General features: G+C 47.8%; 1 protein-coding gene across 1 annotated transcript; it reads left to right on the top strand.

Moving 5' to 3' along the window:
- On the top strand, positions 1 to 12,426 carry SV2A (synaptic vesicle glycoprotein 2A). The gene is made up of 13 exons (XM_006861351.1): positions 1 to 94; positions 3,661 to 4,634; positions 6,013 to 6,193; positions 6,916 to 7,067; positions 7,159 to 7,292; positions 7,965 to 8,054; positions 8,272 to 8,382; positions 8,580 to 8,668; positions 9,329 to 9,493; positions 9,673 to 9,806; positions 10,701 to 10,907; positions 11,509 to 11,668; positions 12,075 to 12,426. The coding sequence occupies exons 2-13, from the start codon at positions 4,013 to 4,015 to the stop codon at positions 12,256 to 12,258; spliced, it is 2,229 nt and encodes a 742-aa protein (XP_006861413.1). The 5' UTR covers positions 1 to 94; positions 3,661 to 4,012; the 3' UTR covers positions 12,259 to 12,426.
- Positions 12,427 to 12,772: the final 346 nt, after the last annotated feature.

Genomic DNA, 12,772 nt, shown 5'->3' with positions numbered 1-12,772 from the left:
CCTGGTACCCGAAGCAGTCGCTGCTGCCGCCTCAGCCCCGAGGCCCGGACCCCCGCCTCACCCGGGATTCCCTTACCCGGGGGACCCAGCCCAGGTGAGACCCGTCTTTCAGTTTCTCACCTCCTCCCGCCCCTAGCAGAAACATCCTTCCTTACCTTGCAGCCATTTTATCCTCCGATGCTTTGCTTGTGGGGAGGGTGACCGTCCCCGCTCTAGGGATGAGGGGGGTTGGTAGAGGTTTGGAGATGGAGATTTATTTTAGTTGCTGTGGATATATATATATATATATACATACACACACACACACACATATATGGAAACACACACACACACACACACACTATATTTTGTATGTGACGGAAGGGATAGGAAGGGTATTTTTCTTTACCTTACCCTTACCTGAGTCCCCACTACCCTCCTCGGCTTGGGGGCTGTTAGGTAGGATGAGCTTCCCTGTAATTCCAACCCCTTCCTCACCTTGTATTTCCTCCCACCCCGACCCTCGCCTGGATGAATGATTAATGACCTTGGCTGAGGCCAGGGAACGGATGCTGCCTCAGTCTGCTCTTTTGGACTGGGGGTGGAGGGAAAGGCAGTGAAGGAGGGAGGGGAAGATGAAGGAGAGGGGAAGAGAAATGAGGAATGGTAATACTGGGTGGATAAGGTTGGGGGCACGAATGGCGGGGGCTCGAGGCCGTTGCTCAGGGGTGGAGGGAAGGGGTGTCGAGTGATGATGGGCACTTGTCCAGCAGCAAGACAAAGGTAGGGGGTCTCTCAGAGAAGCGATTTAGTTAATTCTAGGGGTTCTTATACCAGAGCAGAGGCGAGGTGGGGGGAAGGGGCGTCACAAATTCTGGTAGGGGCGGTCCCTGTGTCTGTGCGTGTGGAAGTCTCTCCCTGAGTCTCTGCCTTTTCAAATTCCTTCGTGTGCATTCTCAGCTGACACGTTTTTTCCTTCTCAGACTGTGGGTGCTCCCATTTCCCTAAGCCTGAGGTAGGATGTGGGATGTGTCGAAGCCTAGGTAGCCCTGGGGTGGGGACTGAGGCTCCATCATTTTTCTGTAATGTGGAACGGCGCTCGCTGTTGCATCTCCTTCCCCTTTCTGCCACCACTCCCTCCCCATCCTGAGAAGATTTTGATAGGTGATTGAATCTCGATGACCTTGTCACCTGAGTTAGGGTGGACTGGGGATGAGTGTGGGTCCCAAAATCTGGGGGAGGGGGCGCTTCTGGATCCTCCTCTTATTGATCAGGAGTTCCCTGGCCCTCTTCATCCTCTACAGATTCTCTTCTGGGCACATTTTTCTGGTCAAATGAAGTCAGACAGTCTTAAAAGGCCATGTAACCCGGAATCTTGTCTCCTTTAACCTCCACCTCTCCAAATTTTATCTTTCTCCTACAGGCTTAGCCACCCTGTGCTGATTTTGGGGCTAAAAATAGCACTATTTCCTCACCAGCTCAAGAAATTTGTCTTCTTTCTCTCTCTCCTTGACCTCCTGGGCTTGTTAGCCCTGGGGAAGCTTGGCCATTATATCCTGCTGTGGCTATGGTGGCCTTCTCTACCCTACATGTACCTTTCAGGGGTAAATAATGTTAACTGTCAGAGGATATGGCTACTGTTCGGTCCATCTCCTTCCCTTCAGGATTTTGGTTTGGGGAAGAATGGAAGCAAATTGTCAGGTACTGAGGGGATTCCACAGTACCCTCTGATGGGGGATGATTTGGGACCTGAACCAAAAAAGAAAGACGGTGACATGGGGGGTGGTGTCACTGATTCTGATCACATGGCCCACTGTCCACATCTGTCCTGAGAGGACAAGGCTTTGTTTGCTAATGTCTCTCTGAGATACACAGCACTACCCACTCATTGCTACCGGGTTTACTGTGTTTGTGCATGTGTGTGTGTATGTGTGTAAGAGAGAGAGACATACACACACATTTAATGAAAGCACTGAATGGGTAGGAACCGAATGAAGCAGGATATTTTTAGGGGAATGATCTCTGATCAGAATCTAGTCCTACTTTCTCTGCCTTTATGAAGGAAGGAGGTTCTCTTATGCTCCCCTCTGGAGAATGTCTTTTTTGAGGGGAGACCCTAGGCCCCCTTCATGCTACACTAGCTTCCTACGCAATGCGGTATTTGTGGACTCCTTTTTCTTTGGCTTCTGGAGGAGAAGCTGAAAGGATTAGAGGGATTAAGAAGGGAGGCCCTGGAGGAATGAGGTTTGACTACAGACCTCAGATCCTCATGTTGGAAACATGAGTTTGATCAGTTATTTCTATTCCCACACCCACCAGTGACAGGGGCCCATGTATGATATCCTGAAGCAAGGTGACAGCAGACACTTAGCCCCTATTCCCCAGTTTTGGATCTTCTCTCTTTTCCATTTTATTCAGGTTCTAGGTCTCCCTTTTTTGGCCTTTCTCTTGTTTGTCTGGAGGAAGATAATGTGGGCCCAACTGCTAGAATTAGTTTGAACACAGAGGGGTCTTGAGACCATTTTGAAGTAATATTGGGCAATAGTATTCAAGTATGACCCCTTGCTGTGTCTTACTGCTTCCTGCTTCTTCACATCTTTTAATCTAATAGGAAGAAATGAAGTAAACATTTATAGACTATCTACTGAAATTAAATCCTCACACAAACTCTGAGAAAAGGGGATTATTCTCAATTAAAATATGACACTGAAGTTTAGGGAGGCTAAGTAACCTCCCCAAGATCAGTTAGTATGTGGCAGAGCTGGGATTTCAACTTATTTGTCATGTGCTTTGCTCTGAATCTGGCTGTCTTCTTGTTAGTGTACTTTTCTGCCTAAAGAGAATTTAGAGACCTTTTGTGAAGGAGTATAAGACATCTCACTTTATTATATCACCATAAAAATAATACCTACCATCACTGAGTTGAATCAGACTCATAGGGACCCTATGTTGGGTTTCTGAGACTATAAATCTTTACGGAAGCAGATAGCCTCATCTTTCTCCTGAGGAGTGGCTGGTGGGTTTGAGCCTCTGACCTTATAGTTACCAGCCCAATGCCTAACTTACATTGCCAAAGAGTAATAGCTAATATTTATCAATCACTTTTATGTGCCAGGTATTATAAGGAATGTATATGCATTATCTTGTTTAATCTTTACTTTCTCCTTTACAAATAAGGGGAGATTGAGGTGTGAATGATCAGAAACATGCTTGTACTCACTTACCTTGTAAGTGGTAAAGCAGGAAGGTAAACCAAATTGGCTTGGCTCTGGAAACTGAGCTTTTGTTCCCTAGGCTATGCTAGTAGAAAGTCCCTTCTTATGGGGCCTATAAACATAAAATCTGATGGAAAGACAGTGAAATCTCATTTTCAGATGCCATCAGTGAACTGAAGGCAACAGGTTGACGTCTACACATTGTCCTTCTATACATTCTAAGCTCCACCCCTAATAAGGTACTAGACTTGAGTAAGACTTCTGGTTTCTCATATTTCCTGTTTCAGTTTTTGCATGTTGGTAGTAAAGCAAAGGGTCTGAATTTGATGTGGGGCAGGGACTCTAGAGAAGGGCTTTGCACAGGTGGACCATGACTCTTGAGCAGATCCCACGGACCTGGACTCTATACTGACCTTCACCACTTTCAGCTTTATGATTTTCTTTTCTCCTTCTTATGTTTTTCTAGGTTTCTAGAGGCTCCTGGAAAGAAGTGTGCAGCCCTTCCTGAGTTACCCTGGCTCCTCAGCTTAGACTCGCCCACTTGGCTCCCCTTCCCCTTCCTTTCCCCCATTACCCTTTTCCCTTCCCCTCTCATTCAATTGAATTAGGTGTAAGCCAAAGCTCCTCTCCTTCCTTCTTTCTTCACATAGACACTCAGTGAACAGGTCCTATTTCATTTTATTTGGTGCCTGAAGATTCTCACCTACTCTTCCTCTACATACTGTGGGGAAAGATCCTTCTGATTCCACAAGTTCTTCAGCTGAATCAGGAGCAAGGGGTTGTGGGGAAGATCTGGTGAAGTGCCCCAAAGCCTGATCATGGAAGAGGGCTTCCGAGACCGGGCAGCTTTCATCCGTGGGGCCAAAGACATTGCCAAGGAAGTCAAGAAGCATGCGACCAAGAAGGTGGTGAAGGGTCTAGATAGAGTCCAGGATGAATATTCCCGCAGATCCTACTCCCGCTTTGAAGAGGATGATGATGACGATGACTACCCTGCCCCAGCTGATGGCTATTACCGTGGGGAAGGGACTCAGGATGAGGAGGAAGGTGGTGCATCCAGCGATGCCACTGAGGGCCATGATGAGGATGATGAAATCTATGAGGGGGAATATCAGGGTATCCCCCGGGCAGAGTCTGGGGGCAAAGGCGAGCGGATGGCAGATGGGGCACCCCTGGCTGGAGTGAGGGGGGGTGTGGGTGATGGGGAGGGTCCTCCTGGAGGCCGGGGAGAGGCACAGTTGCGGAAAGAGCGGGAAGAACTGGCCCAGCAGTATGAGGCCATCCTACGGGAATGTGGCCATGGTCGCTTTCAGTGGACACTCTATTTCGTGCTTGGTCTGGCATTGATGGCTGACGGTGTTGAGGTCTTCGTGGTGGGCTTTGTGCTGCCAAGTGCTGAGAAGGACATGTGCCTGTCTGACTCCAACAAGGGCATGCTGGGTAAGACACACTGGGTGGGGTGGGGGGGGGTGGGGAGCACTCCAGCCCTGTCTTGCTCCAAACTCTGGCCACACCCTTTCTCCTGAGAACTGCTCCTTAGGATCTTGTCCCCAAAGTGTTCAGGGTTCCCTTCAATACTATCCCCTCCTATATACCTTCCTCTTAAGGTTGAATCATATTGAAGTTGTGTGTGAAAGGGACCTGGGAGAACAACTGGGCTGGGATTTGGAAAGATGGTTGGTGGTGGTCTTTGTTAGTTCCCCAGGAGGAAGCTATGGTGGGATGGATCACCATTTAATGTTTCTTCATAGCCTTCCCTATTGTTACCCTATTCCCTTTTCTTCACTGGGGAACAAAAAGAAAATAATGGTGTGGCAAAGGATCAGTTTGGGGTAGGGAAGAATCCTAGGTTTTTAACCAGAGAAGCTGGATACATTTGCTCTAATTGGAGCCTTGGGAGTAGTTCCTGATGGCCGTTTCTGATGGGGACCCTAAAGGAGGAACTCCTAGACTCACTGAGAAAGGATCTAGGCCTTGCTTTGCTGTCAAGTTGCTATGGAATACTGGATAGGTCCCTTCTCTCTGGAGCTTGACTTGGGCATGGGTAAAGAGTAGACAATCAATTCCAACTTTGATTTTATGAAGGAGTTAAGAAATGGAGGAATCTGAGGACCTTAAGTGTTGGGACCAGAGAGTAAAGGATGGATTTTATTGGGAACTTATTGACAGGTCCTGGTGGTGCTGTAGGAAAAGCACTAGACTGCTAATTCCAAGGTTGGCAGTAAACACACCAGTTGCTCCAGGAGAAAGATGAAGACTTTCTGTTTCCTTGAAAACCCTACATAGGGTTGCTAGGAAGCAGAATCAACTCAATGGCAGTGGGTGGTTGGTGTGGGAGGACTGGGGGGATTGGAGTCCTTTCTTCATAGAATGGAGAGTGACCTGCTGCTTTGAGGGCATCAATTTGGGGAGAATAGAGGTGACACTGGGAGTGCCTAGGAATCTAGGCAGAGTCAGTCCTCAGTTCCGGTGAGCTGGTGATGAGAGTATTGTGTGTGTGTGTGAGAGAGAGAGAGAGACAGAGAGAGCGCGAGAGTGAGAGAGCGCGAGTGAGAGACAGACAGACAGAGACAGGGAAAGAAGAGGGGTTTGGGGTTCTCCTGTATCTGCTTTTCTTTTCTTTGCAACCCTAGCCTTCAGAGATAGTATTTGCTCATACCATCTAGCCTCTCACTCTCATCTATGGATACTTAGCTTCTAGAAGTCCTTCAGATCCTTGATCCATTTTGCTGCAGTTTCAGCTCACTGTGAATGCTCAGCAGGTGGAAGAATTGAGATGTTCTGTTCATACCCCTCTATTCTGCTTTCCTCCTTCCAGGTCTCATCGTCTACCTGGGCATGATGGTGGGAGCCTTCCTCTGGGGGGGTCTGGCTGACCGGCTAGGTCGGAGACAGTGTCTACTCATCTCACTCTCAGTCAACAGTGTCTTCGCCTTTTTCTCATCTTTCGTCCAGGGTTATGGCACTTTCCTCTTCTGCCGCCTCCTTTCTGGTGTTGGGTGAGTGACCACATCCTAAGCCCCTTGAGGGCAGAATTGTGTCTTGGTCACTGGTATATCTCTAGGTGCACCAAATATATGTGTGAGTTAAATGGATGAATTTCCTCCTTCCCTCCACCATTCCCCATCCAGATCCTGTCTGCAATCTGTCCTGAAGGGCCCTTCCTAAGTTCTGCACCTGACCTTCTAGTTTCATTTCTGAGCATGCCTTCATGAAGAGGCCTAGTGAATATCAGCCTCACCCCTGGGTTGCTATGGACCCTAAAGTTATTCAATTCCCAGTCTACATATTTTCTGGATTTGACAACAGACCTTGTCAAACTCTGAAGTTTTGAACCCCTCCTCTCCCTCCCATTTCTTCAGTCACCTACCTGCATACACTCCCATTTTGACTTGTCTCAAAGCACTTTGTGAACCTGCTCTTAGATTACCTGTCCTCTGTCTCCTTTGCCTCTGAAGTTTTTTTGTTTTTTTTTTAATCTGTCTTCTGTAATTATCTCCCTTCCCTTTAAACTCTGTAGTCAGCTTCAAGATTTGATGTTTGTTCCCTGAAACTTGTCTGTCTATTTCCCATGATTCCAAGGATGGGTGCTTGATGACTGGTGGTAATGGGGAGAAAGGAGCTTGTAGGGCATAGTGTGGAAGATAGAAGGTCTAAAACTGGGGTAGGGAGTCGGAAAGATGGCCACTATCTAATGCTGAATTCTTAAAATGTCCTCCAGGATTGGAGGATCTATCCCCATTGTCTTCTCCTATTTCTCGGAGTTTCTGGCGCAGGAGAAGCGTGGGGAGCACTTGAGCTGGCTCTGCATGTTTTGGATGATTGGTGGAGTGTACGCAGCAGCTATGGCCTGGGCCATCATTCCCCACTATGGTGAGCAGCTCCCAGGGAATCCAGTCCAGACTCTCTTCCTTCTTTCCTGTGGTGAACTCTCTACTGACAGCTGTACTCTTGTTTCTACTAGGGTGGAGTTTTCAGATGGGCTCTGCTTACCAGTTCCATAGCTGGAGGGTCTTTGTCCTCGTCTGCGCCTTTCCATCTGTGTTTGCCATCGGGGCTCTGACCACGCAGCCTGAGAGCCCCCGCTTCTTCCTGGAGGTGAATGGGACTGGGACTGGGGCTGGACTAAAGGAAGGCAGGAAGCAGAGCCTCCTGTCTTCAAATACCCACTGAGGGTTTGGTCTGATCTTGTGTAGCTACCCTCCTTTCTCACAGGGCCTTATTCTGGGGGACTTTATTTTGCTTCTTTTGTCTTGGATTTTATCTCCCAAGGAGTTCTGTGGGAAGAGTAATTAGAGGACCTGCTCAACCATGGTGGCTTAAGACTTTGCAGACAAGGGCCTGGTCTAATCCCTGATTTTAGAGTTCAAGAGGAATTCCCATTTCCTGCCCTTCCCTTTCCAACTTTGTGTGGTCCAACAGGGTTAGAATGCTGCTCCTTCCCCTCTGACTACATGCTTGCTTGCCTATCAGATTTCCCTTGTCATTAGTTTTCTCTCTCCATTGCACCAGAGGATCCTTAGAACCTGTGCTTGTATTTGTACCCTGAATTCAATCTCACTCTTGCTCAAGTCTGACTATATTTTACTATACCCAAGCTTGGGGCTCTTTCAGATGCATGTGCCTATAGGTCAGGGGTTGGTAGTGGGGTTGAAGGGTGGATGCTATTTTTTATCTGATTCCAGAGGCCATGTTGGAAGGAGAGGGCATCTGTAACCCTGGGTCAGGGAAGGGCTGACCTGGATATGGGGGTTGTGTTTGTGACTCTAGAATGGAAAGCATGATGAGGCCTGGATGGTGTTGAAGCAAGTTCATGACACCAACATGCGAGCCAAGGGGCATCCAGAGCGAGTGTTTTCAGTAAGCCACAGCCTTCCCCACTTACATCTCTAAGCCCCTAGACTCCACCTGCTCCTTTCTAGATTCCAGATGCCCCCACCTTCCTAGACATCTCATTGGGGTGTCAGTATCATAGCCACCTCTGCTTCCTAGTTTGCTACTGCATGAAAACTGAGGCATCTGGAAGGGGTTGGGAAATGCAGATTGTGTGACTACTGGCTTGTTTTCTTGATCCTAGGTAACCCATATTAAGACAATTCATCAGGAAGATGAGCTGATTGAGATCCAGTCAGACACAGGGACCTGGTACCAGCGCTGGGGAGTTCGGGCCTTGAGTCTGGGAGGCCAGGTAATGAGGGATTGGATGATGGAGAGAAAGTAGTGAGAGGTGAAGAGCAGGGAGGAGAAGAGGTGAATTGGAAGGTGGAGTTTGCACCTAGAGGAGTGATGGGTGAAGTGAAGGAAGGTGGTAAGGTAGCAAAACTGGGATCTGTGGGTGCTACAAAGAAGTATAGTCATGATCTAACTTTGTTCTGTCCTGTCTAGGTCTGGGGGAATTTCCTTTCCTGTTTTAGTCCGGAATACCGACGCATCACCCTGATGATGATGGGTGTGTGGTTCACCATGTCATTTAGGTGAGGGGGTAGGTGAGAGTGATGGGATGTGGTAGTACGTAGATTGGGAAAGAGGTGAGGATGATGGAAATAAATGGCAAGAATAACTAGGGGAAGTGTTATTCATGTTGCCTATGTCCTCCATCCCATCCTTCTACTTCATGTATTCAGGAAACTTGTATTTTAGCTGACCAGTACTGAGTATCTATTTTTTGCTAGGCACTGTGCCTAGCAAATAAAATAGATGTGGCCTCAGTCTTCACAGAGTTTATATTTTGGTCAGGAAGCTAGACAAAACTGGTTATAGTGATGTGTGTTGAGTGTTACAATGGCGGGGTAGGGAAGAGATTACAAAGTACTATGGCAGCACGTAGGAGGGCTTCCTGCTCTAGACTTAGGAATGGAATCTAAGTTCTGAAAGATGAATGTGAGGTAGTATGCCAAGGGTAGAGTGGGGAAGAATGTTTTAGGTAGAGGGAAAAGCAAGACGAGTATGGTGGATGAGTAAGAAGAATCTAAAATTCATCAGAACCATAGCAGTTGGTGAAGGGAGGAGTGGTGAGAGATGAGGCTAGAGGAGCAAGGTCATGACTGGGCTGACGTCTCCATTTCCCCCTCACCCTGGACTGTCTGGGTGTGATCCCAGAACCCTGTCTGATTCCATTGCCCTTGACTCTTTAGCTACTATGGCCTGACAGTCTGGTTTCCCGACATGATCCGCCATCTCCAGGCAGTGGATTATGCAGCCCGTACCAAAGTGTTCCCTGGGGAGCGTGTAGAACATGTGACTTTTAACTTCACACTGGAGAATCAGATCCACCGAGGAGGGCAGTACTTCAATGACAAGTATGTGGAGACCTTTAAACTCTACTCTTTCTTTATGAGTTTGAAACAAGGATCTTTGAGGAAAACAGCTATGTTTTCTCCTCCATGTTACAGTTCCCATGATTTCACTAAGGGACTGGGTCTCAGATGAGATTATTGAGGATGAGGGCGGTGTATCTCTCATCATTCTGGCCTTACAGGTTCATTGGGCTCCGTCTGAAGTCAGTGTCCTTTGAGGATTCCCTATTTGAAGAGTGTTATTTTGAAGATGTCACATCCAGCAACACGTTTTTCCGGAACTGCACATTCATCAACACTGTGTTCTATAACACTGGTAAGATGGGGTGACTGGTGGGTGTTAGGTGAAAGGACTGGGTGAACATTGAGAAGGGGGAGAAGGACATTTCTTATTTACTAGCTCAGGGTTTTCAACCTGATATCTCTGGACCCCTGGAAGAAGGCAACGTGGAGGCTTTTTAGCTAACACCAATAATTCTGAAAATTTCATGGAAATTGAATATTTTCCTGGGATAGCCAGAATATTTGACCCAACCGCTGCTCCCTCCCCTCCCCCACCCCCAACTAAGGTTCTTTGCCTTTGGCTGGAATTATAACAACATAGTGTGATAATATTAATGTCCTTTTGCAGAGGGTGAAAATCTTCAAAACAGAGTCTTTGGGAAAAAGAAAAATAATAAAAGGGATATATTTTGGGAAAAAGTTGGGAGTCATTGAGTTAATGCATTTCTTTTACAGTGATTCTCAAACTATATGCACTTGAAGTGCTAGTTTTGAGTTAGACTGAGGTTTCTCACCTTTCAGTGGTGTACTACGTGAGCATTTCTCACCTCGTAGGGAAAAATAATGGATAGGACTTTTAAAGTTGTTTTTAATATTTTGCTGATATTTCCTAAAGTCATGGCACTTACCACTACTTGTAGTCTGCTAGGGTGTGGACAAAAGGAATGAATAAGAAACAAAGACAATTAGTTAGAACACCTGGGAATTAGCCACACTGCTTCACTTGCTACACTATGGTCATTTCCTATTAGAAAGGCTCCTAGCTCCTATGACGATATTATTTAATGTTTTCTAATGACTGCTGTGAATCATTTTGAGAGCCCCCACTGCTGCACCCTACAAAGGCAGAGCCCTGAGCCATAAACAGTAGCTGCCTCCCTCTCATCTTTTCTAATGACTGCCTGCCTGTCTTGGCCTTCACCCCCAGACCTGTTTGAGTACAAGTTTGTGAACAGCCGTCTGGTGAACAGCACATTCCTGCACAACAAGGAAGGCTGTCCGCTAGATGTCACAGGGACTGGTGAAGGAGCCTATATGGTGTACTTCGTCAGCTTCTTGGGGACGCTGGCTGTGCTTCCTGGGAATATCGTTTCTGCTCTGCTCATGGACAAGATCGGCAGACTCCGCATGCTTGGTACGGGGGGAAAGAGGTCGGGTGGTGGTGGAAGAGAACTGATTGGCAATCTGAGAGTGGGGGAAGGTTGTCAACAGACTTCTTACCTTGGGCTGTGGAAGAACTTGGCTGGAGAAGGTTCTCTCTCTCTGTTTCGTGGTGACTGTAGGTTGGAGCAGACCCTAGTATGGCAGCTTCTTTGGTGGGTAGGCAGAATAGTAAGTGGTTAAAGGCGTAAGCTTTCAAGTCCTAGGTTTTGAATCTCAGCTCTACCACTTACCAGGAGACCTTGGACAAGTGATTTAACCTATATGAGCCTCAGTTGTCTCATGTGCAAATTGGGAATAATAGTACCTGCCTTAGAGGATTGATGCATTGTTAATGCATGTGAAATACCGTTGCTTGGCCCAAAGCTGGCATTGAATAAATGGTTGTTATGGGTGTTATTAATAAAAATGTAATTATAAGGGTGGTTGAGAATGAGTGAAAAGCTTTCCATTTGGGCATTTTGGGAAAAAGTCTCCCCCTGGGCTGCTCTTAAAGCTAGCTGATGGGACAAGGTGGGGGTGGATAAGCTTCCTTGTGTTCAGGCTCATGCTGCTTACTCCTCTCCCGGCTCTAGCTGGCTCCAGCGTGATGTCCTGCGTCTCCTGCTTCTTCCTGTCTTTTGGGAACAGCGAGTCAGCCATGATTGCTCTGCTCTGCCTTTTTGGGGGGGTCAGCATTGCATCCTGGAACGCGCTGGACGTGTTGACTGTCGAACTCTACCCCTCCGACAAGAGGTAGTTGGAGTGTGGCGGGGCAGTAGGTTTAGGATTTTAAGGCAGGGAAAGAAAGAGGTCAGGATGGGGGTCTGAATGGGAAAAGCATTCTTAGGGATTGTCATTGAGTTTCCTTTTTTAAAAAGTTGATAGCTTTTATATCTATTCCTTAAAATTCTAACTATTAATCTCATTCTTTGGTCTCCTCTCCCCTCTCTTCTCCCAATTTATTTACATTTCTGGTGCACCTCTCTCACCTCTTTGATCTCTCTATTCTTCCCTTTTATACTGCTGCCATCTCACCTTCACTTCCCCACCCATCCACCTGTCCCTCCTCAAATCGTTTGTCTCTTCCTGTGCCCCTTTGGCTCTGACCTCGATCCTGGGCTGGGTCCCTTCGTGCTGTGCTGGGGGATCTCCTGAGCAGGACCACAGCCTTCGGCTTCTTGAATGCTCTATGCAAGCTGGCAGCTGTGCTGGGGATCAGCATCTTCACATCCTTTGTGGGAATCACCAAGGCTGCCCCTATCCTCTTTGCCTCAGCTGCTCTTGCCCTCGGCAGTTCTCTGGCCCTGAAGTTGCCTGAGACCCGGGGCCAGGTACTGCAGTGAGGGGATCTCTGGGGATTCAGGGGTGGCAGGCACACTGTGAGACCAACAGCTCCTCCTTTCCCCTCCCTGCCCTGCTACCCTGGCCTCCAGACCCCTTACCACCTGCTCCCCATCCCCCTGTGTTTGGTGTCTTAGCTGTGTGTGTATGTGTGTGTGTGTGCATGTGTGTGAACCTCGTGGGCAGGGACTACAGGGAAGGCGCCTTCATCTCAGTTTTGGGATGAAGCTCTACTCCCCATCCTTGACTTTGCACAAGAGAGGGCTTAACTCCATCCTTCTCCCCCAGTGTTAGTGAGGGGCCCTTCCTCTTCCCTGCTCCAGGGGCTCTATAAAAAGGCTTTCTGCCTGCCCCCTCATTTCCCCTGCCTATGCCCTGGGTACCTACATTGACAATAGCCAGCCCTGGAGAAACCATAGGGCATGTGGTTATGCTGGGGGATGGGACTTGGGTGCAGACCATGGACCAAAAGAACTTAAGAATTGGAAGGGCCTTGGGTGTCTTCTTACACCTCCC

The sequence above is a fragment of the Chrysochloris asiatica genome, unplaced genomic scaffold (genome assembly GCF_000296735.1).
Source record: "Chrysochloris asiatica unplaced genomic scaffold, ChrAsi1.0 scaffold00042, whole genome shotgun sequence".
Lineage (NCBI taxonomy): Eukaryota > Metazoa > Chordata > Mammalia > Afrosoricida > Chrysochloridae > Chrysochloris > Chrysochloris asiatica.
Note: the sequence above shows the minus strand (reverse complement) of the source record. Positions and strands in the feature narration are given on the sequence as shown.